Genomic DNA, 25,038 nt, shown 5'->3' with positions numbered 1-25,038 from the left:
AGCAGCTTAAACGTATCAGAATCATTGCATAAAATAAAACTTTAAAGTTATTTAACTTCTTCAGATGGAAAAAATAAAACTGCAAATGCAAATGTTTAAGATTCTATTTCCATCCTTACAGTAAGCCTTCCAACGGGACATTGAAATCTTATAATATCAAATAATAGCATCAAAAACAGGAACAACCATCCACTAATTGTAAGAGAAGGCAATTCTTCTCTACATACTGGAGAAACACTAACTCAATATGTCAGTAAGCAGAGTCTGATATATATATATATATATATATATATATATATATATATATATATATATATATATATATATATATATATATATATATATATATATATATATATATATATATAGTGAAGTTAGATGTAGTGATAGTAAATACAAGTGATAGTGTCAGTGAGTTTTTGGGATTTTTTCTTCAGAGGATTGTTTATAGAGAATCAAGGCAATCTAAACAAGAAATGTAACATGCAATGGTCGGTTAGGTTTACACCCTGTGATGTATCTCAGTGCTTCATGACAAACAACATGTAACATCTGCAAATATCTAAACAGGACCATTCAGATAACGTTAACATGGTCAGTGTGAGGTAGAAATGCAACCTCAATAAGTCCTTTCTCTATTTTAAATGAAAAATATGATTTATTTCTATGAATGAACCCAATTTGCATTCGTTCTAATTATGTTCAATGTGTCATTTAAAATACTTTTTTTTCATTCATAGAAATATCAATGCATCCATAACTAGATGTACGGTGAATTTGCAAATTGTTCTTGAAAATAGCATAGAGTTAGTTAGTTTTTTTTAGCCTTTTATAAGAGTAAATACTGTTAAATTCAACCTGCAAATGATCAAACATCAGGAAATTGTCTTTGTATGATATTAGAAGCATCATGATCATTTTTACCCTAATTTTTATATAAATTGGCAAAAGTATTAGGCATAATACAGAGCTTTGAGGGACACCTTTTGTGACATTCTGATAACTAGAATAGAATAGAATAGAATAGAATAGAATAATTATTTATTGTCCCAAGTGAAGAAATCACAGCAGCAAGTTACAGTAAGTGGGGGAATATAGCATTGCATATTTACACAAAATAAAAGTAAGAAACAGTATAAGGAAATAAATACTGCACAGTCATTACAAATAGCATGCTATCTAATCACTTCCTCTCACCAGTAGATAAGCTGCTGCTTCAACATAGAACATGGCTGATGCCATCCCACATTTATTTACTGTATAATATATAAAAGGTTTATTAAAGAGACTGTGTTAAATAAACGTACAACATATGACCAATCCAATAACTTTGCTGTTAATAGGGATTTAAGTCATTCTTTTCTTCATTCAATAATTCATTAGTGCTATTTATTTATTTATTTATTTATTTATTTATTTATTTATTTATATTCAATCATGCATTATTTATGTTTATCATAAAAAGACTGCATTGTAATAATAATAATAATAAATAATGGTTTTGAAACATTTCTTTAACCATTAACCAGATCGTTTTGTGGGTCAACTCTCATGTTGTAATGACTATAGACTAGACAAAAAAAAAAAAAAAAAAAAAATCGCCCTCCCGGTCTGTCCCACTTCTGTCTGCCGGTGGAGCCATGTACGCCAGCACGCTCCCGTTCCGTTCCGTCCCCCTACCGGCCCGCGTCCTGTCCCCGCCCCCTTTCTCCTCCTCAAGCCTTCGCTCCGTACGGGACCGCAATGATTTAGAAGTTCAGGAATCCCACGTGACGTCACCGGGAGGGTGATGTAATGCTTCTGTAAATAGAACGTATTGTCATCGCGCTCCAGTCCAACGTGGTTCCTCTCTGGAGCGCCGCTCGTCCCTCTCTCCACTTGTAGGTAAGCCTGCGTCTACTTTTCATTCACAAAAACTTTTGGAAACCGCGCAACAAGCGGCAGCAGGCGCCGGTCGCGGCTCTCTCGTGAGCTCTTCGCGGCTTCGGACGGCTTCCTAATTCATCTAAGTTTGTCCGTTCATTTATTCAAACCAGCTGGAGAAGTTACCGGCGGCGGGACTTTTTGTAAGGTTAGGTGTCCTGGTGAAGTCTCATCAGCGAGCGGGACGGGGTTGAGCGCTCCGTGTCTATTTAGGGGGGTGTGACAGCACTCTTCATACAGCTGTGCCGGCCGGCCGGCCGGGCAGGCTTGTTTTTCTGAACAGGTTGTTTTTAGTGAGCTGTGGGACAGAACCGGGTCATGGTCCTGTTCTGACACTGGATTTACCGGCCGGAACCAACTGCTTGAATTTGATCCGAATGAACTGCGAACCTCAGGCTCGGTTCAATTCCATCTTCTATCAAATATGGAAACTTTAAAAGACAGTAAGTTGGTTAATCCTGAACGCATCTGAACAGTGTATTTAAAATTTTAAAATCCTCAAAATGACTAAAAGTTATGTGTTTTGTTCCATTATTATTTATTATTATTAAACGGTGGACTATAATGTTTAATTTATCTGTCTTAAATGTTTGGTAAAAAAAAAAAAACGATTGCCAGTATATTCAGAACCCAAATTAATCCCTCTTAAAGTCGCAACATATTGGCCGTTGTTGTGTGTAGGATTTATGCGTGTATGACATCATTCTGCAGTGACGTAATCACTCTGACAGAAGGATTTTTGCTGAAAATGTGCTGAGTCTGCTATAATCTTGTACAAATACTGCTTGATGGGACGCTGCGATAAAACAAGTTCAATGATCTGAACTTAAAGTGGAGAATTTTTATGCTTCATGTCCCTGAAGGTGTGCAGCTAATCGTTTTCCTTCAGCCGATCGTGCAAGCTGCCCATTTCCTATCTGTTATCGGGACCTTGTGAACTTGTTTGCTGTATTTTGTAACTCGTGTGTACACGCGCATCCACGCACGCGCACACAGCTATGAAGTCACCTCTGCTTGCCTTAGGTTGGAAAATGGGGGCTGAGGCAGGTTCAAACCTGTCAGGAGTGTAGGCCCTGAAGTGTGGCCTTCCCTCTCCCTTCCTTCTTCTATCTGCCTCTTTTCCTCTTTTTCCACCCGTAGTCACTGCCCCTTGCCCTTTCCATTCCCCTCTCCATCACCCTTGTGTTGCTCTCCCACCCTCCCTCTCTCTCCTTCCTCACTCTTTCCACTACTTATGGAGGCATATTCTGTTGCTTTCGTGTTTTCAAGAGCTCTCACTCTTTCCCTTTAACATCAACACTCAACTCGTCTGGTTACACCTGATGCCAGAGACTTAAGTTTTTCTTCTTCTCCTGTCAGACGGAAACAAAAGGACTAGCAAAAAATTTATAGCGCCCTCCGACAGAAGCGATCTTCTCTGCCTCGCGTTTGTGTTGATGCTTTCATCCTGTGAGGGCTTGATGCAGGCCCCGGTGTGCCTTCTTCGTGCTTTCAGCGCTCTTATTGTGAGCTGGACGCCCGGTGAAAGCATAATTGCAGGCACTACACTCAGCAACATCACTGCACAGTAACCATGAAAAGTCTTACGGCTCAGAACTTCAATATCCGGCGTGCGGTGCTTACAGCCCGGTGTAAATCCCTACGAGTGCTTTGAAGGTTTTTCCTCCTTTTGTTAGGGTAGAAATCCAAATTTCAGTCTTTTATTTCCACTTTTTTTTTTCTTTTTTTTTTTTTACACTGCAAAACATTTGGGGTGCATATATACAACCTCCTTTTGCTCACAATTGGAGCCTCGTTTACATTTCCAACAACTCTGAGCTGCTTCACCATGGCAGCGTACCCACAGTATGATGCTGCCACCACCATGCTTCACTCGTGCAAATAGTGTTTTATCTCTCATGTGTTATTTTTCTCTTCAGATGATTCTTCCTGCAGTGTAACTGTCTGACCTGTGAGCCACGAGGAATGCTCCCCTTCTCGGTGGCGAGGCTCCACATTGACACATTGTTCTTGATTCTTCTGTCTGCGCAGGCTTGTGGATGACATGAATGACAAACAGGACAGGCCTTATGTGTGCGGTGCCCCCGGCTGCTCTCAGGTCAGTAGGACACGGCGTGACTTGCATTCTAGTAAAAGACGAGTTTGGTGATTTATGTCTTTATGTTCTTATGGAAATGAATCACGCATCTACGTCACCTAATAATAAAAACAGCTTCTAAAAATAGCATCCGGAGATGTGACATCATCCTTTTCTCATCAAAGGAGTCCGATTTTCTTAACTACTGATAAGATTAAGAGTATTGTGACCATTTGCGATAAGAGAGATAAGCCAGTGCGCTTCAGCAATTTATGCCTCGACTCTTTCGCTTCCTCTTTCCGGTGGGGCCTGCAGCGCTTCCAGCTAGAGGAGCACCTGCTCATTCACAGACACAAGCATGAGATGACCCTCAAGTTCCCCCCGATAAAGACGGACATAAGTTTTTCAGGTGAGGTCAGATCGTCCACCTCCCTGAGGTGACCGCATCTTGCATGTGTCGTTCTGTTCTCTCCTCCCGGTGGTTCAGCACTGGGAGGAGAAACACTTGTCATCAAAAGCTGTTATAAAAACCAGCTTTTATGTCTGTTTTTTTTTTTTTTTTTTTTTTTTTTTTACCAGTTACATATTTATGATATGGTTTGCTTTTATAAACTGAGAGCTGGATGAAAAAAGAAAAAGAAAAAAAGATGGCGATATGTTACACAATATATGATCTGATAACCCCAGAGCAGGTTTCCTTCCCTCAGGTAGTCCGCGCTGCGAAACAGAGGGGCTCATGTTGCAGCATGCACAGTAAAGCGCGCCGGGTTTGGCACAACATGACTTGATTCAGAAACAAAAACAGGAGGAGTATTGATGTCTGATTATTATTATTATTTTTTTTGGGCTCTATTTTATATTTAAAGTAAAAACCATTTGGTGCACAGGTTAGATTTTTGTGTAATCAGTCTAAGCATTTTAAAATTCAAGATAATGCCCCCTGATAGATAACACTCCTTTGTTGTTTTTTTTTTTGGCTCTTCAGGAGCTTTTGGACCAATTTCCTTTGATCAGGAACGCTAGTTTTGGTCAGTTGGGCATTGGAACAGGCCAACGATCACAAACACACATTAATGATTTGGAATGGCAATCCCAAATCCCTGATCTCAGCTCAATGGAAAGTTTCCAGACTATTCTTAAACTATTACTTTAAATGAGCTCTATTCTCTCGAAAAGAATGGTTAAATTTAAAAACATAATTACACCAGGACATTGTTATTGGCCAGACTACGTGTGTGGTCTGTCTGGCCCTTTATGATTTAATTTCTAAGGGAAATTCATATGTACATGTATACGGCCTTTGATCCTGTATGCAGAATTTGGAACCTGGTATGAATTACAGACAGCATTCGCAAAAATAGATTTAAACTTGTGCATCCAATTAAAAAATGTTTTTAAAACTTATTGAAATTGTTTTGCATTAATTTTCTATTCTGAAAACATAAATAAATAAATAATAGCACAATAATAACATGTAATTTTATGGAACAACAGGCCTTGCAGTTACAGAACATTCTGTTTTACACTGAAGGCGAATGAGAAACTACTGTTTTCTTTGATCCGCGTGCGTTTTTGCACACAGCATTCTAACGAACGAACACGATGAACCAATTAGCAGATATAATGGTTGAAGTAAGCCTAGCAGCAAGCAAAATGCTACATCCACCTTGAGGTATTAAAAACATTTTCCTTCATCCAGTGAAAAAATTTAGACTGTCTCAATGAACCCTAAGCACGTTTTTAAGTAATCTTAAACGTGACTAACGATCTTTAGGACAGTTTTATTAAAAAGTGGTATTTTACATCAAATGTTTTAGATTTAAAAAGTCATCTAGGTAACACATCTACATAAAAGCCTGTAAAATCTAAATCACTTTTGAGTCATTTTTATTGGATCATGACCTCTTTGTTTTCCATTTCTATCTCCTATTTCCTCATGGAGTCACGCTGTGTTTTTATTGTCTTGTGATAGTCTAAACAGGGTCATTCTTGTCGTTATAAAACAATAATAAAATAATAAAAACGCACGTATTCAACGCAGCGGATCTTTTTGTATGTTGTGCATTTAACGCGACGAATTCATAGTAGTGTCAGTGCCAGATCCCTAAAAAAAATCGGCAAAATGTTGAATAACTCTGCGATTACTAATTGAATGACCCAGTAAGCCAATAATATCTAAGCTATGTAGTCAAAATGCTGTCACACGGTGAGATGTGTTAACATAGGATCAGCTGTCTCTCTGGATGTAAACATTAGAGTGGGATCTAACCTCCACAGATTCACCCCCACCCCTCTGGGACCGTCACCCCCACCCCCCACCCACTGGGGTCCCGTGTCCTGTAGTCTGTCTCGCCTCCTGCAGGAAATCTGGTGTCAAAACAATGAACCCGGCTGACCCCTGACCCCTGCATGTTTAGACGGCTCAGAGAGACAGACCGATGTTATCAGGGAGTCAGGCTGGGAGCTCGGCTTGTCTCTCTCCTCCTTGCATTACAGCCTGGATGACGGTTGGTTTTAGAAGGCGTATCGGCTCGAATGGCGGAGGCCGCCGCGAGAAGCTGGGCAGCGAGGGATGAATTTATGTTAAAAAAATTTAAATCCGTCTCTTGTTTTTTTTTTGTTTTTTTTTTAACATCTGATTGCGTGTGATGTTTTCAGACCAGACTCCGACCCCAACGCGATTTCTGCAGAACTGTGAAGAGGTTGGTCTGTTCAAGGAGATCGAGGAGGAGTTTCTCCAAGCCCAGGAAGAGGAGAATAACAAACAGGTACATAAACAAAGGATTTGCTTCTTCTCACTCTTTGAAAACAAATGTCCCATCGACATGCGAGACACAGTGCAGACCTGTGCGAGTTTGCTTGTGGAGTCTATGACGGTGTGCGCCTTGAGCGAGGGGTGACGACGGGAGTCAGACCCAATTAGTCGACTGCAGATATCCGACCTGCCGTGGGAAAGACAAACCAGGCGATCACATTCTCCCCTCTAAATTAAACAGCCAGCCCTCAAACGCAAAGGCGCACACCTTGACGCTGGCTCCGAGTTCCGAAAAGATCCCAGCCAGTCTGTTTCTTCTACTTCGTCCTCTGCAGATGCTGTCTCATAATGGGCCGACTTGTATGAATCAGCAACATCTAAAACCCCAGCTGCAGCTTCAGCACCCTCCCCAGCCGCCGCTCAGTCATCCCCAAGCCCCGCTGCATCATCCCCAGGGCCATGGCCCAATGATGGCACCGAGCTGCAGCCTGGCCGCCCAGCAAGCACTGTCCTGCTCCTCCGGCACCTCGCAATCTGGATCGGTGATCACCCAGGCTCCCTCCACCTTAACACATTCAGGGTGAGTATAGCTTTACTTTGCTTTATATATAGACACACAGACGCTTGTATTCCAAATGACATATCAGTATCATATTTATTTGCAGGGTCTCGCAAAGGTTTTCATGAACGTTTTCACATTATTTCACCTTGCAACCACAAACTTGAATTTATGCCGTTGGGGCTAAATGTAGTAAATCAGCACAACTTTAGAAAGGGCTTACAGGGCAGTAGCCCAGGATGCTGAGCTTTGAGGACCTCCGACTCCCCAAAAATGTGCTTTTTGGTGTTGTGTATGTTTTACAAACTTTCCACATCACATTAAACACATGGGCTCATTTTGCATGTGGTGTTTAGAGTTTTATTAAATTAAACAGCTGCCAAATATTCGAAAATTATGAAGTGATAGCACATTTTTTTGGAACCAATGGGGCCAGACGTTTTAATCCAACCGTCCACCAATTTGTACCTGCCAATGGGTTGATCTACCTAACAATGTTCCTTAATTTGCATGAGAAAAAGTTTATTTTTTTATTTATTATTTTTTTAAAAGAAAGGGCTCTAAAAGTGGCCCCAACCTAGGGCCCCTTATTCTTCTAATTCCGCCAAAGGATGTAAGGCATAACTGTAAAGTAAAAGAAAATTATACATGGTTTCATAAAATATTTACAAATAAAAATCTGACTAGCATTCAGTACCCGCTTACTCCAATCCCCCTAAATTAAATAAAATCCAGCCATTTTGTCTCAAAGGTCACCTAATTAGTAAATATAATCCCCCAGTGCAGTGTTAATTGAACTCAATATTAACTACAAATATTCAAATCTTGTCTTCATTAAAAAATAAATATTAAGAAGGCCATTGCTGAAAGAAATTCCTGATAAGTCCTATTTAAAGTTTGGCTCTACCCAAACAGCTGACATGTGAATGAAGGTGCTCAGGTGAGACCAAAACTAAACTTTCCGGCTTACATGCAAAACATGTATGGTGGAAAACTAACTTTGTACCCCAATACTCTAATCCCTTTAATGAAAACAAAACAAAAGTGTCATGTTATGGAAAGGAAATGAGTCAAAGTGAACAGAAAGACGAGACAAATACAAAAACCTAGTGAAATCAGTTTGTGGTTAGAATGTGACAAAATTTGGAAAAACTTATGATGCATATGCATACTTTGCAAGGCATTGTACTTTACTGTCTGCATAACACAGTGCACAACATACACACTTTTTTTTTCTTCTTGTGTTCCTTGTTTTTGACATATTATAACTCATTCTGTCGGGGCAGCGGCTGGCGTTTTCCTCTGCATAATTCATTACCTCATTAATGAAGTGAGAGCAAGGAAGAAAAAGATCAAACATTTCATTCCAAAGGAACAAAGTGCAGATGGAGAACCGCTGCAGCATAACGCCCACTCAGTCCTGTTGACTCTACCCGCCCCAGTGCCCGACTAACCGCCTCTATTGTGTCTGTAAAAACTCAGAATCAGACTGGAGTCTCTCAGCGCCCGGGCAGCTTCCTTGGCTCCCTGGTTATCACCCAGTTCAGCTGACAGATTAGAGGAGGTTCCTGTCTTTCATCCGACCAGCTCCCAACAGCTGCTCCCACTCTGCCAGACAGTTTGGCTCTAGATTTGTTAACTCAGGAGAAACTCAATCTTTGGGATTTCTGAGAACACAGGCACTCACTACGCTATGGACGCAAAGGTAGATTTGTAAGAACAACGAAACGGAGAGGAAATAAACATATCGGTTCTACCCGAAGAAAATCATGTCCACATGTCCAGCGTTAGCCAAGTTGTGACAAATTAGTTAAACTTTAAAGTTACATGTTTTGAAATATTTGATCAGATTACAACCACAAATTTGAATGCAGTTACTTAACTTTTCCTTGAAACACTGTGGGGACGGCATAAATCTGTGGATTACGCTGTTTGGATTTCAAATAGTTTTTCTGCATTATTTAACAGTATTTTTTTTAATTGCTTCAGTTGGTGAATTTGCGATATGTTATCAATCAATCAGTCTGTACTTCTGCAACAGATTTCTAAATATGTTGTGTACTGCATAATGTGAGACAATTCAGTACCATATGACGCACAATAATTCTACAAAGTAAAGTTACCAAGATAAGAAGATGCAATACAAAACAATACTCCACTATATTATATACTATGCTCTAAAATACCATGTGATAAAATATGAAACAATCATGAGATATAAAGTCATACCGAAATGTATCATATGAGACAATGTCATAGAATACAATATGACATGATTTGATTCGAGTACACAGTGGACCCCCCGCTTATTTGTGGCTCAGTATTCGCAGATGCACCTTTTCGTGTGTGTTTTTTCAGCGGGACGTAACTTCAAATTAAAAATCACCTTTGTGCAGATTCTTCTGAAAAAAAAAAAAAGGAAGCAGCTTGGGAAGTTGAGGTACCTTGGCACGACGTTACTTGACGTGCGCTTGGCTGCTGTTTGTAAAGCAGTCAATCCAGGAGCAGGATTTCATTTTCTTGACGCTGATTGGTTGTTACTCAAAGAGCGAAGATAAGGATGACTGTTGTGAGCTCGTGCGGTAGTGCTAAGACAGTTTCCGTTGTGCATATAAATGAATGTCAAAGGTGTTTTTGATGTTTGAACTGTCAAAACAGGCTCTTGCAAGCATTTTTTAGAGGGAGTGTCAACTATTTGCAGATTTTAGCGAGTCAGATGGGGTTGTGATTCCTAACGGACACGAATACCAGAGACCCTCTGTGTATGAAGGTACATTTTGCTGTCTCTTTGCTGTTTTAGGCTTGTTGCTGTCCAAATAGCTGACACAAAGCAAAAGATCAGCAAATGAATCAACTTTTAAATCAAACCTGTCCCCACCAGTACAGGGGATTGCATCATTTGGATTTGTGAGATATATTTTTCCATCACAAAAAACATAGAGGCTAAATGAAAAGTGCTTTAAGCATGCATGCAGATCAGCAGTCTTACCTTATAATCTCAATAATCTTGTAGGTCCTGGAAAAAAAAACCAAAAAACAGTTGTACTATCTCTAGAAAATAAAGCAGTTGTCTCTGAACTTAAAAATGTGCCTCACATTCTAAAAGATGCTATTTAGGCTAAGCAGTTAGAATCCCAGGAGTTTTGAAAAAATACAGACATTTTGGTCTTTACATTCTAAAATTATTTTTTTGAAAACCTAAAATTATGTACTTGTTATTATAATTCAATTTTCCTAAACTGGGAAAAGAGGAAAAGAGAAGCAAACAAGCGTCGGACTCGCAGGGAAACACAGGACATTGTTTGTCTTTCATCCCAAGTGTCCGTTTGACATTTAGGTCTTCCTATCTCCTGACCTACATATCTGACTGGATCACGCGAGGAACATAAACAAAACATCTGCTACATCTCTGCTGATGATTAGCTGAGTCAGTAGAATGAGCCTCAAACATCTGCCGTGGCTCAGGCAGGCCATGACAGGACAATACGGAGAGAGAGAGCAGACAAGTCAGTCACGACGCAGTAAATCAGTGCCACTCAATCCAGACGTTGCGTTAGTCAGTGAAACCAATAAAGTGTTACCGAATGTTGCCTGTACTATAATTCCGACTGTTTCCAGCGATGTTTACGACCCGTTACCATGGCAACCGGGTTTCTGAGCGTCTGACGACAGGCCGCGTAAAGCTGTTTTGGGTTCGCCTGCACTTGGCTCTATGTTGAAGGAGACGTAAATTCCCCCGATTCAACTATGACATCCTTGCCGATGACATCAGAGCAGCCGCGGAGACCCACGCTATCCGACTGGCCCTCAGCCAGAACGGTTAGGTCAGCAGCACATGACACCCAACGCTCTGCATCCCTGCTGTGATCCCCGAGCCTCCATGCTCTCTTTCAGTCTGCCACTTCTTTCAGTATACTGTGTTTTCTTTAGTGTGTTTCTCCTTGCTTTCCCATTTTGAATTCTTATTATTCAGTTTGTTGGTTCACAGTGCCACATTTCATCTATAGACCCGTATGTTGAAGGACGTTTATCTCTCGGCTGCTTGAAAGTTATTTTCATATGTTGAATGGCAGAGTCTATGTCTGCCTTGTGTTCTTTCTATTTTTCCAAAAAGTTTTCTGGGGATAAAAATTTTTTATAGAAATTATCTAAAACAAAGTTTTTGTTTATGTTTTTCCCTAAGAAGAATAGAATAGAATAGAATAGAATAGAATAGAATAGAATAGAATAGAATAGAATATTTTGTCTTGCAAAAAAATAAAACAGAAAGCTTCCTGAAGTTAAAATTCAAACTTGAAAAGTTAGGGGCAACAACTAATCAAACACAGAAATAGGGATATGCTTCGAAAATAACCTTTTAAAACCATTTATGAAAATGCTATAGATTTATTTGAAATATGAGAGGTTTTTTAAAAGGGTTCATGTCTTTTTTTATTACACTGCTTCCTCAGCATACATTTCCTATTTGTTTTTGGGGGTTTTTATCTTTGCAAATATGGTATTTGTGCAGCACAAGGAATGTTTTTTTTAAGTGCTTAGAAATAAAGACGAACTTTCCAAAAATATGGAAAAAATTATCAAGATCTAACATCTCCGCTGTTGTTGCTCATCAACGTCTGGCTATTAAAGATGGGATCTCTCCTTTAATCATCTCTTATCATATAGAATAACCAACGTTGTCATAAAGGCCTTATCCTGCCGTGAACATTTGTTCAAGTTTTACTAAACAGGTAGCTCCAATGTGGACACGACCATAAATGTGTCAACTTGTGCCTCTTTCTGAACCGGGGTCGATGAAACGTTAGCTGAGCAGAGCTTCCTGGGCTGACCTGTTTTTCTTTCTGTGTGACCGACCACAGGCCGGCTCCCGGGGCGCTGTCCTGCCTCCTTCAAATGCGGAACAGACACAGACAACCTCTGCCAGCCTCATTACCTGGCACCCTGCCAGACCCCGCCATGCAAGGGGCATCTGCTCAGCACATGACCGTAAGTGTCGGAGGCTTTGTTGTCGTGCTCACATTCACACAGTTTCGCCTGTGCATGATCGATTGTTTATAAGTGACGGGGCGTCTACTTGTATAAGCGGGTCGTCCTCGCTGAATTATACATATTTGCTGTCGTCTTTGAAATTTTTGACATTCGGATGTATTTGTCGAAAGAGTCGGATATTAAACGGATGTGACAAAGACGGGAGGCCTTTCTGTTTTTTAATAATGACGTGATATTGTGTTGTTTTCTTAGAGCTGCAAAAATATTTGTGTCAATATTTTGTCTTCATCAGATAGAAAAGCAGATGTCTTGTGCAATGGGCATACCAGCTCCTGTTCAAAACCCGTCCTGTTGTTCTCCTCAGGTACCACTAAATCTTTTTGACTACTACAAAATCATCAGTGTTTATAAAAAAAATAAGATATCAGCTAATACATCTTTATGCACTCTAGTAGAATTAGATTGTAAACTTAGCATACAATATTTTACAGCATACATTCTCACTTGGTTTAATGATACAATACAAAAATTACATTACGCAATGTGATACGATACTGGAAATACAATACAGTATAATGCAACATATGTAACAGTGAGATCTGATATATATAGTATAATGTGATCCAATATGATCTGTTGAATCAGAATTAGCATTATTAGCTATGCTTGTGCACACAAACAAGGAACTTGACTTTGGTTTCACTTTGCTCTCAACGTACAGACATTTAAGTACAAATACGTAAAAATTATGTAACAAGACGCAACATGATATGAAGTTTTGTTTTCCGTGACTGACCACAGACCGTTTTGACGCACTTTTGTGGGCAGTGCTGTAAATCTCGACGTACCACAAGTCACAGTTTATGGCACATTCCTCCAAGGGTGAAACTCAGATCTTGAAATTACACTCGGTTTTTAGAAGACAGAAAACAAATCGAGTTTGATCACTGCCATAAACATGTGCCTGCAGTTCATGAAGACTGGCTACATCTGGCTGCTTTCATAAGATACAAACTGCCATTTGACATGAGTCACTATCCCACTATCCTTTCTGGGAAATTTGAATTTCCCAGAACAGACTTTGGTATTCTGTTCTCAGAAAACTAGGTTGACCGTTGACCGTGAGTTTCATACAATGAAGCCAGTTACCTTAACTTGTCAGTATAGATGAGAACTACCAAGATTTACCTAGCAGTAGCAACACGTAAGCAGTCGCTTTCTTGGTCACAGTCAAAAGTTAGCTATAGGTCACTTATATACCAAACACTTGAGCTAATTTCCTTAATTACAGATATCTGTATGATAAAGGGAACAAAAAGACATTTAGCAACCATGTCTCTAGGTATCACATGTCTGTTGCTTAACATCCAGAAGCTGCTGGATATATTTTTGTAGCTCAATAGTCATCCAGCAGCTCCCATCATTCCATAGTCACCTGATGTGATAGTTGTCGTGAAAAGTGTTGTCACTGCAGCTCGCCCCAGCACTGGTGGAAAGTTCAGGAAAAAGTCAAGGAATCTCACCTTTCACAGTCACATCTGGCTTTTAATCTCTGTACACAATCCAGAATACCCAGAAGGTTGAGAATCCTTAAAATACCTGTTAAAAGTGGGATAAAAAAGAGCTGTATCCAAAACCAAACCTCTCTGAATCTACAATGTGTTGGAACCCATAGCCTTGGCTGTGAACATCCGCGATGATTCGGATGTCAAAAGCTGGGCAATACTCACGCAGCGGCTTGAAGGCAAAGATGAGAAGAAGCAAAGGCTACAAGTCTTTTATGGTGAATTTATTGAGTAGTCAATGCATGAAGATCCATTCTTTTGGTCATAAAGTAAATCCATCCTGCAAGCGGCGACAAAGAGTGACGACTTATCCTAGAAGACGGTGACTCATTTATATATTTCTCCATGCTTTCGCTCTTTGTTTTGGGAAAGTTACATTAAGTACATGCAGCTGGAATCTATTTACGAATTAGGCCTACCTACTAATTAGGTGACTTCTAAAGGCTCTTTGGCTCCTTTAACTTTACAGTGATCCGCTGCTTAATGTCGCCTTATCACATAAATCTGTGATGATGCATATTGAAGCTTGTGGTAGTAACATGAAAAAAAATGAGGAAAAGTTAAAGCAGTAGCAACATTTTTGCAAGGCTTCGCACTGTTTCGCCCAGGCCAGCCCGTATGAACTCTTAACTGCTCCCCGTTTGTATCATCACAGCCGAAACAAAGTCAGTTGTCTCTTCCGGATCCTCAGCACAGCACGTTGAGCTACAATCAAGTGTTATCAGGCGCTATTCATTCCCAGGTGTGAAACGGGACACTGCCTCTTTAAAACCACAGGAGGTGCATTAACATGCCTCTGTTGTACAGTAACAGTGCACTCAGCTGAAGTGGAAAAACAAACATTTGACAAGTGGATCAGTGTTTCATGTAAAGTTTTATGTCTTCATTCACCGATCCCTCTAGACAGAAATATCAAAGTGGTGTGTCATCTAGGCCAAGAAGACCCATGATGTAATCAGCAGCCCCAGCGTCATGGTGTTTGTATGTAGTAAACAGAGCTGAAATACTCATGCCCCGTCCTGCTACGTGTGTGTATGTGTGTGTTTGTTTGACTGGCGGCCTGGCTGGCTGGTAAAGTTGGCACGGACACTTCGGTGACCTCATCCTTGGCAGCGACTAAATGTGCCCTTTTTTTTTTCTTCTTTTTTTTTTGTAGCTGAATGGTGAAGAGAGACAGACACAGAGAAAGAGAGAGCGAGAAAGAAAGAGAGAGAGGAATAAAGACTGCCTCTTCTCTTAAAGAAATATTGTGTAACAGCAAGCAGATAGTAATATTGGGAGTTGGGAGGGAGGTGATGTCATGCTCCAAACATGACCTCTCCCTATCTCGCTGAGTGTGGGAGAAAGGTGAGATGAGGTTTAATTTAGCTCGTACAGTCGCTTTAGTCAGATGATACACGGGAATAATAAAGTGTGAAGGGATCAAGCTGCAGATGGCACCATTTTGGATGAGAACACATTATCCCTCTTTTCGGCGTTTGTCAACGCTGTTGGAGATCGATAGAAGAAACTCCAATTATGGACAAGGTCTAATGGTTGTTTTCGTAAAGACCTTTAGTCTATTTTCAGATACTTCAAAAAGATATATAAAAAAAATACCTGTGTTTCGTTTGGATTCAGTGTGTACCGCTGATCACTAATGCGCTCACACTAAATCAAGAGCGTCCTACAGATTTAACGATGACCTACAGACTTAGGGTAAATTTGAAATATCAAATTTTTGTGTAGGCAATTAACGTTTGCAAAAATATCAAAATAAATAAATCATTTATTCATTGTTATTATTTATGCTGTTGTTGTTTTTTTGTGGCACGTGACAGCAAGTCACGTCAAAGTAAATAAGAAGAATAGAAAGGCCAGTTTAAAAAAAAAAAATAATTTGCACAAGACGAAAGAACTGTGTCATCAGTATAACTATGGGATTTACAATTGTGTTATTAAGATGCAATGTTAATGATAAAAATTGTGAGATGAATTGGTCCAAGGTCAAAACCATAGGGAACACCCTTGGGAACATACTTTAACCAAGAAGGGTTTTTTTTTTTTTTTTTCCCAGCAATATTAATTTTCTTTAGCTACTTTTAGGTGAGACATAACTATGTATAACTAATTACATGAACTAATTATTAACTCACAGTATATATATTATTTATTTATTTTTTGGAGGGGCGGGGGTGAATAAAACTCATAAAAAGGTCTGATCAACAAATGATAAAAATTGTGGCTGAAATTTTCTAATGAAAACACACATATTCACATTCAGCTTGTTTCAAGTTTAACTAAGCAGTAAGTAAAATTATTTGCACATATACACAACTGATATGAAATGCTAACCAAATGAACCAATGATACCCTTACTTAGCCTTACCTTTACCCTTATCGTGCTATGCTATGCTGACACTCTGTCTGCACCAATGAAGATTCGCTCACCTCATCAACATGTCCTGTTTGGCATGACTGAGAGCACCTTGACATTTTTTTAACAAGCCTGATGGCTTATTCTTTGATTAATTCTATTCCTGTGCTCAGAGACCCAAACAGACGATGGGGCATCATTACTCTCATCAACACCCGGGAATGCTCGCCATCAACAATCCTGTGACACCCATGGGTCACATGATGGAGATGATGTCGCAGCGCCACCACGCCCCTCCACTTCAGCAACAGCAACACCCCCATCCTCATCATCCCCACCTCCCTCATCACCATCATCATCACCAACCCAATCAACCGCCACAGCTTGCAGCTCTGCCCCACACCTACCAGCAGCGATGCCACGCTCCACCTCCACAGCACCTACGAAGCACTCAGAGCCTCCAGCTTCACCAGTCAGGGAACGCAGCACACTCTCATTCTCATCAGTCACCACCATCACGCCTGCACCAGAACTCCCCACCTGCACCCCCACTATCCGCCCCACCACAGGTGCAATGCGTTAACACAAAGTACACAGTCTCTGTTGGTGTTGCATTTGTGCTTTCAAGCAAAGTGATGCTACTTTTCAATGTTTTTTTTTCTTGTTTTTTTTTCCCTCAGTTATCACCAGTTGCACAACAGATGCAACCATCCCACTCTCAGCATGCAGCACAGGCAAGCTGTAGCGGCAGCAGCAGCAGCGGGGGCAGCGGTGGAGGGGGAGGAGGAGGAGGCGGCAGCCGTCGAAGAAGATCGGCCGAGCAGGACCCCGACGAACGCAGGCAAAAGTTCCTGGAGCGCAATCGGGCCGCAGCAACCCGCTGCCGACAAAAGAGGAAACTGTGGGTGTCGTCACTGGAGAAGAAGGCAGAAGAGCTTACGCACACAAACCTACAGCTGCAGGTGGGCAACGCTTTGCGTTATGCGAGGCTCTACGACTGAAAGAATGCAGACTTGAAGAATAAACTTCAAAGTATTTGATTGGGATTTAATGTGATAGGTGATATCCGGGTAAGCATATTCCTACAAAGCATCACACTTATCAGATCTATCTGCATCCCCAGAACGAGGTGACGTCACTGAGGTCAGAGGTTGGCCAGTTGAAGCAGATCCTGCTCACCCACAAGGACTGTCCTGTCACTGCTCGGCAGAGGGAGGCGCAGGGGTACCCCAGTGAGTAAAACCCCTTAACCCTGCACCTCTGTCTAGACAGCACAGCAGCTTTCCCAGATCGTCATCAATGACCATTGAGGTTATTGTTCAGGCACATTGTTCCTTCATAGTGCTAACAGACGAATGCCACATGACTGCATGTTGTTTCGCTATAATAAAGCACTCTTCTGTTCACTCAGAGACCTTAAACTGTGTCCCGCAGCACTTTGGAATAAAATCAGCTTCTAACCCCACGTTCTCCAAATATTAGCGATGCACTTTTTGTTCCTCAGGAGAGCCGATCAAACACTTAGGACGATCCGTCATCTTTACATTTCAAAGAACCGTACATGTTGCACTCCAGGCAGGCTAAAGTGTATGTCCAACATAAACTTTAACTGACTGTCATGACGAAAGATTTACAAGCGGCTGTTATGCAATGATAGCCTGTGTTATATGCATATATTTCTATTCTTGTCTTTTTACCTGTATGTACAGTATTCAGTTGTTAAAAGAATAAAAAAGAGATGTTTTCATATGACCTGAGCTGTAGTTGGTTTTTATTTGTCTGTTAAAACATAGAAAGCTCAAAAAGCTCAATCCGGCAGCGGACAACCCTAACGTTATCGGTGACTTTGACAGATGTCTCTGTGTCCAGCTGCAGGGGTGAGTCCAGAAGGGAGTCCCACCCCTGCAGACCCTGAGACTCAGCCACACGCCATCCAGCACAACAGCGTTTCCACCTCCTCGACAGTCGGATGTGACAACGGGCACGGCCCCCTCTCTGGACTCTAAACCCCCCTTGCTACAGATAATAGCGCTGAACTCGACGAGTGGATTCATAAATCCACAAGGACTCAAAGCTGTTTTACCGGCATCATCAGCAGCCCTTTTTTTTAATATCAGGTGCTAAAGCAAGCCTTGTTTGCAAAACTCTGGTGTCAACTTTGACTCTTGTGTTGATGAGGAAAATATCTGGGGCTGTTTACATGAATCCAACCTGCACTTCTAACTCACGGGTGATCCAAACACAGACAATCTCTGCATGTTTTGCACTAACTTTAATAAAACAATTCCTGAGCGGTACGGTGCCTGCAAAACTATTCGTATGTTTATGTACACAGGTTGGAGAAAGAAAATATTTTACAAAAAATAAAATAAAATAAAAAAATAGAGTAACCTGGGTTCAATTTAATCTAAAACAAAAAAATTATGTGACTTCTTTTTGTAAAGGTGCATCCCCTCCAAACACACCATTTCTAAAAACATGGTGGTGGTGGCAGCATCATCTCGTGGGGGTGTTTCTCTTCACATACCCCATGAGAGACTTAAAGCCGTAACTGCAGAAAAAGGACAGCTAAATGCATTCTCTCCCCTTCCTCGGTATATTTCAACACTGCTTTGTGTTGTTCTGTCTCATAAAATGCAATGAAAGTGTACTGAAATGTGAAAATTTCAAGGAGTATGAGTACATCTTGCAGGGCTCTGTATAGTTTTTATATGTAACTAACTTTGCAGCTGCTGGTTGCACATCTTATGCCTTTTGTTTTGAAGCAAAAAAAGAATCATTTCAATGAATAATACAACTGTATTTGTGTATTAATAAGTAAACCACTTCTTCACAAAATGTTATTTTAAACATTGCAAATGTGTTCTTGTAAATAAAGTCATTCAAAGCAGAAATCTGTGTTCCAGAGCCATTGAAATAGAAAGAAAGATTGTAAACTGGCTTTCTTGAATGTCACTTTTTTTTACATAATGAAATCGTCACCTAAGTAACTAAAAAGTGCACTTTATGTCTAAATCCCACTCAGATGATTTACGTTTCAACCTTATATTTTGTACTGTAAATATATGGAATGTGGCTGTAAATCTAATGCTAAGATAATAATTATATATAATAATAAAATAATAATATATACACACATATATATAATAACTCTCACACACACACACACACATATATATATGTGTGTGTGTGTGTGTGTGTGTGTGTGTGTGAGAGTTATTATGTGTGAATATATATATATATGTGTGTGTGTGTGTGTGTGTGTGTGTGTGTGTGTGTGTGTGTGTGCGTGTGTGTGTGTGTGCGCGCGTGTGTTATTCTGTTATGTTCACGTGGTTTTGTTTGGGGGAAGAATTTGCATGAGGAACTGTGCGGTCCACTCTGCCCCCTAGCGTCCGTTTGGATGTAACGGTTTTGTGACCACAGTAACCGAAAGAAACTGAAGCACTTTAAGTTTTTTTTCCCAGCATGCACTCAAATATTTCTTAACATATTGTTGCACAAACATTTTAAAGTGGTGTTTTCCCTTTTGTTCAAATGACACGTCATTTATATTCAAGTATGTACAAGTAAGTGTTCAAAACTTTATTTCAAACAAACAAATCTTTCATGTAAAACATTGAAAATGAGTAAAGATAAACTTGAATGATCGACTCTTTGACCTTCTGGTGGTCTTAAAATACTTCTTTGTCTACAGATTTTTGCCTGTTGGGACTAAATGCTGGAGGCACTCCACCCTGTTGACTCAAACAAAGACACTAACCATTGCCAGACTTCTCCAACATTGACACTGTTAGAGCCTCACACACAATTCAGGTTTTCATTTAAACCTTTAGATTTATTGTCTCGCCTTCTGAAATACGTTTAAGCTCTGAGTGACAAACGTTTAAAATATTAATAGTTTTCAGCAGTATCATCAACATGAATGGACTTTAAAGCCTAAAGGTTACAGTATGGCATTACATGAAAAATAATAAAAAAAGAGAGACTGCAGAGTCCAGATATCAAATCTGTCCTCTTGTAATGTGTGTTTCACCTGTCCCGTGTGAGTACGGAAATTTACACTTCTTTTTTGCTTTGCCAAATAAATCGATACATATAGACACAACGTATATCATACATAATTAAATTGTCCACAAATGCTTCCATTACAATTCAGGCACAGTGTTGGAGACATTTGCTCCCAGCAACTAGTTTACGCGCAATCTGGAGGTGTACGCACTTGTCCACACAGGAAACCCAGTATGCATACTGATCTCCTTGTGCTTTTTTGTATTTTGTTTTCTGCGTAGTATTAAAAGACATTGTTATTTTTACAAAACGTATAAAACATAATACAAATAGTAGGTAATTTCTCTGCCAACCAGCAGCCCTCATCACATACTGTACAAATATTAGACAATACCATGTCTGTGAACTGTGTATTAGCACCATCGCTGAAATCAGTGGTACAACATCCAATATGTGCACACATCCACTCATAAAAAAATCACACATGCTGAGACATTCTCAGGTGCAAGGAAATGAAAGAGGAAAAGGCCTCATTAAGGAAAAAGGAAGTCTGAGAAAATGGACTTCCTCTGGAGTCTGAAATGATCATTATGAGCTCAGCTGTGCTACAGCTGAAGGAAATTGTTCTCGGTAAATAGAGTCAACCAAAAACAAATGTTCATGGCCTGGTTTTGCAGGGTGTATACAGTGAAAAAGTTTGTTTTTTGTGTGTATTTTTTTAAAGAATTCAACTTGGTCAACATCAAATATTTCTTTCTATACCGTGCATTTCCATGTATTTTTGTGTTAGTCAGAGAATCTCTGCATATTGCTGTCTCTGCGAACACCACAGCTGTCTAAAAAGCGGTCACAAGGGAACTCAATGAGGTCCCCTTCCTCTAGGGGAGCAAGCCGAGCTGACCGACTGCTCTGGTAGCTGGTGAAGTCCGTGGAGACGGAGGTCGCTGCCACCGTGGGACGGAACGGTCTCCTGGTGGAGTACATGTGGCGCACGTGGACGGCTGACTTCCTCTTCTGCAGCCTCTTTCTGAGGCTCCGCCCAAGCCAGATGCCACTGATGACCAGCAGCAGCAAAGCATTTCCCACCAGTGTCACCACTGTCACCAGCTGGAGGTCAGACGTTAGAGAAGTACTGCCCTGACGGCTGGCCGCCTCCGGGAGGGTGACCAGTCCTGCACAGTGGTCACGGGGTGCCACGTGGCACACAAATCCACCAACTACTCCTTCCACGCAGACCACATAGGTCACCCCCGAGGTGAGTTCGCGGAGGGTCACAGAGCGAGAATCTCTTCCGGCATACACGTAGCGAGGGAAACGGTCCGGGTTGCCGAACCGGTCAAACAGAATCCGGTAGTGGACTTCGTGTAGGCCCGGTCTTGGTCCTGGTGAGTAGCGATGATGATCTCTGCTTGTCCAGTAAACGGTGACAGTGCTGGATGTCACCTGATCAACTGAAACATTGGTGATGAAATGTCGGTTGAACACACAAGGATCTGAGATAACCGGCGGTGCCTCGTCTCGATCTGACCTCAGGAGATCAAACTTTTCTCCTGGCTGGACAGGCTCGCTCGTGCTGAGCCATGTGTTTGTTGGATGACTTGGTCTGGACGTGACTAATGGACCGATCTTAGGGATAACATTTGACCTGTGGCTTCCTTTGGTACGCCTACCAGCTGCCTCTGTAGCAGGTCGTGACTCTTTCTTTGTTTTCTTTACTTTCAGGATAGAAGGTTCTGCTGCCTCCAGACCACCTTGGTCTCCTTGGATTTCTACCTCTTCCTGGCCACCTCTTTTCCTTTTCTCCCCTTCTCTCCTCATCACTGTCCCGCCTCTGTTAAGCTGTCTTAAACCTTCTCTTTCTCCTAATTCGGTTTTATTTCTGTCACCTAGCTCCATCCAATTCTCCTCACCTTTCCCCTCTCGATCTAACTTTGTTCCATCTTTTCCATCCAGTTTCTTACGTACGCCTCCTCCCCGACTGTCCTCAGGCCCAGATCCACTCTGACAGGAATGGTTCCAGTTCCCGAGGGGATGCAGCTGGGAGCTGTTCACATAGTCCAGATATTTCCCCCTCAGAGTTTCCGGGTAATGGCATTGCACAAACACAGTCAAAAGCTTTCGCTGAGATTGAGCAGCAGTCATCCATCTTTTCAAATCCTCAAGGCGACAGTCACAGGTCCAGTTGTTGCCGTGAAGATCGATGTTCTGAAGAACGCCGTTGAAGGCAAAGATCTCACCTGACAGACTGGTGAGAAAGTTGTTCTTCAACCTCAGCAACTTTAAGTGTTTAAGTCTGGAAAAGGCGGAGGGGTCCACGTTGACAAGCCGGTTGTGACTGAAGTCCAGCACCTCAACCCTCTCCAAAGGGTCGAGCCATCCAGCGTTAATTTCCTCCAGCTCATTGCCATCAATCAGAAACTCCCTGAGGCTAGACAGTCCCCTCACTGCGCCTCTGTCCACGCGAGAAATCCTGTTGTTACTTAGGGAAAGCTTGGACAGCTTCTTCAGGTTTTGGAAGACGTGGTTTCCGATGTGCCGGATTTCATTTTCGGACAGCAGCAAAACGGTCAGAGATCTGAGGTGGGAGAAACTCAGAACATTAGTGAGGGCCGACAGCTTGTTGTGGGCCAGGTTCAGAAAGCGCAGGTTGGTCAGTTTCAAGAAAGCGTTTCTGTGGATGTGATGCAGTTTGTTGTGCTCCAGGTGAAGGTACTGAAGGTTGCCCAAACTTGTGAAAACAGAGTCCTGCAGAACCTCTAATGAGTTACCATCCAGGCGCAGTTTAACAAGATTATCCAAGTTCAAGAAGTTCTCCTGTAGGATTTTCTTAATGGCGTTGTCATTCCCATAGAAAGTAGACAGTTTATGCAAAGACTGCAAACTCCCAGCAGGTAAAGCTGTTAAAAGATTATGCCCCAGGTAAAGCTCCTCTAGCCTGGACAGTTTCTCGAATGCTTTTGGGTGAATGGCTGCTATTTGATTGTACTGCAAATTCAGCCTTACGAGCTTACAGTACCGTGCGAAATCTGAAGCGGAGACGTTCGTGATGAAGTTGCCCCCAAGGCTGAAGATCAGCGCATCATCTGACACCCGCGCGCCTGCTTTGGGCACAGCGCGCAAGCCGCGGTTGGCGCACACGAGGTGCAGCGCATGCACGCAGTCGCAGCGCTCGGGACAAAAATCCGACACCGGGGAGGAAGATGAAAACCCGCCGAGCGACAGCAGGAAAATGCATATTCCTACCAAGGAGGAGCCGCTGGTATCCATCTCCACATTCGTTGTTCAGGTGTAGGCGCCCCGCTCCTCTGTCATGCCGCGGAGCGACCCCTCCATGACTCACGCCGTGATCCGAAAAGCGGCGCACACCTCAGGAGCATTTGCGCAGCACGCGTCAAAAAAAGCAATTCCATTAGTCCAACGTGCTCTGGTGCTGCTCACCTCCCGAATGCATCCTCCGTTCCCCCAAGTGGTCATCTGCTGCGAATTAGAGAGCACGCGCACACACACACACACACACACACACACAGACACGCACACACACGCTGAAGAAGTCCCTCCCCTGCAACTCTGCGACCCTACCGGAGCCAGATGTGCACGCCTCGTCTCTATACGCACGAGATTCAGCACCCCGCGCGCGTCCCCAGAAAGAGCGGAAGACCCTCTGACCGACTTTTGAGCGCGCGCGCCCCCGCACACACTGAGGGGTGATCCAAAGCGGACGCTGGAAGATTTCCTTCACACGGAACCCCAGGAGAACCCCCCTGAATTTATTTATTTATTTATTTATTTATTTATTTATTTATATTATTCTCCAAACTGATCCCTGTTTTTTTTTTAAACACTTAACACTAGTAAAACAATCCTAGCATCAGTTGAGCGTGAGGTGTGTCTTTCAGTCCCCCAGGATACACCCAGCAGAAAACCTTCAATAAGAGTCCACTCATTTAGTCTGCATGCGCGCGGTACAGTAACTATCATCTCAAAGTCTGTAATGTGATTTACATTCTCTCATTAAAGCGTCTGTTTGTTGGGGGAGTTTGGGGGGGGTGGGGGGTGGGGGGCATAGGGAGCACAGATGGTTCGCATTTGTTTTGAAGAATTAAGAAGGGCGTGTTGCTAGACTACTGGAAAGACTTACCGAATGTGAATTAGAGAGACGCAGGGAGCCTAAATACAGTCTGAGGGGGGTGGATGAATGTTTAGTCCATAATTTTACAGACAGAGAGGAATGACTCAGCCAGTGCATTAGTTTTCGGAACCAGATGTTTAGCTCGCAATGACAAGATATCTGGACTTTTATGATAAACATGGGAGTCAGTGGCTTGGAGAAATGATGCTGACTGGCTCCTCCAGCTCTCGACGTTTTTGTCACATCCTAACCCAAAAACGTCAATGTAGCACATCGAAACTTTACACTATCTCAAAGGAGTGCAAGGAATCAGTTAGTTACCAAGACAATTGTGATTTTCAATGAAGACGGAAAGATAAAAAAAATAAAAAAAAAAGATGTAAAATCCAGTATATGTTTGGGTTTCAGGGCTCAAAGGATCAAAAAAGGTTTGATGCATTTTCTTGTAAAGTTAACAACAGTAGCTTCACAAGAGTCTGAGTTGGCCCCACCAAAGTAGTTTAAATTTAGATTCGAGGGAAAAAAACCCAGAAACTACGTATATTAATCTGCAATAACTCGGTGCAATAGTAAGTCTATGTTTCCATCTAATGTGTTGATAAAAATGCTCACATCATAGATATTTAACAGATACTATTAAGTTTATATAGTGATGCTAAGAGTAAATAATCCAA

General features: G+C 41.6%; 2 protein-coding genes across 5 annotated transcripts; one reads left to right on the top strand and one right to left on the bottom strand.

The window, feature by feature from the left end:
* Positions 1-1,113: 1,113 nt before the first annotated feature.
* LOC106915394 (cyclic AMP-responsive element-binding protein 5-like) lies at positions 1,114-19,118 on the top strand. 4 transcript variants are annotated; one of them, XM_014982970.2, is made up of 11 exons: positions 1,114-1,884; positions 3,955-4,021; positions 4,316-4,409; positions 6,659-6,768; positions 7,091-7,335; positions 12,174-12,300; positions 12,596-12,667; positions 16,398-16,793; positions 16,905-17,186; positions 17,348-17,456; positions 18,094-19,118. In XM_014982970.2, exons 2-11 carry the CDS (start codon positions 3,968-3,970, stop codon positions 18,228-18,230), a joined length of 1,626 nt encoding a protein of 541 aa, XP_014838456.2. In that variant the 5' UTR covers positions 1,114-1,884; positions 3,955-3,967; the 3' UTR covers positions 18,231-19,118. The 4 variants fall into 4 exon arrangements, with proteins under 4 accessions (XP_014838456.2, XP_014838458.2, XP_087866263.1 ...); XM_014982972.2 differs by lacking the exon at positions 1,114-1,884 and adding an exon at positions 1,895-2,366; XM_014982975.2 differs by lacking the exon at positions 1,114-1,884 and having other exon boundaries at positions 3,164-4,021; positions 18,078-19,118.
* Positions 19,119-19,788: 670 nt separating this feature from the next.
* tril (TLR4 interactor with leucine-rich repeats) lies at positions 19,789-23,685 on the bottom strand. Its single transcript, XM_014982969.2, has one exon. It carries the CDS (start codon positions 23,500-23,502, stop codon positions 21,022-21,024), a length of 2,481 nt encoding a protein of 826 aa, XP_014838455.2. The 5' UTR covers positions 23,503-23,685; the 3' UTR covers positions 19,789-21,021.
* Positions 23,686-25,038: the final 1,353 nt, after the last annotated feature.

Source organism: Poecilia mexicana, unplaced genomic scaffold (assembly GCF_051168715.1).
Source record: "Poecilia mexicana isolate PSO_F unplaced genomic scaffold, ASM5116871v1 scaffold_11, whole genome shotgun sequence".
Taxonomy (NCBI): domain Eukaryota; kingdom Metazoa; phylum Chordata; class Actinopteri; order Cyprinodontiformes; family Poeciliidae; genus Poecilia; species Poecilia mexicana.
This window is presented reverse-complemented; position numbering and strand designations above follow the sequence as displayed.

Bases quoted from the DNA above. Each gene is read 5' to 3' on its own strand.
- LOC106915394 (XM_014982970.2), top strand. From the start codon at position 3,968: ATGAATGACAAACAGGACAGGCCTTATGTGTGCGGTGCCCCCGGCTGC. The intron at 4,410-6,658 runs GTGAGGTCAGAT...TGATGTTTTCAG, and splicing joins GACGGACATAAGTTTTTCAG to ACCAGACTCCGACCCCAACG. The intron at 6,769-7,090 runs GTACATAAACAA...CGTCCTCTGCAG, and splicing joins AAGAGGAGAATAACAAACAG to ATGCTGTCTCATAATGGGCC.
- tril (XM_014982969.2), bottom strand. From the start codon at position 23,502: ATGGATACCAGCGGCTCCTCCTTGGTAGGAATATGCATTTTCCTGCTG.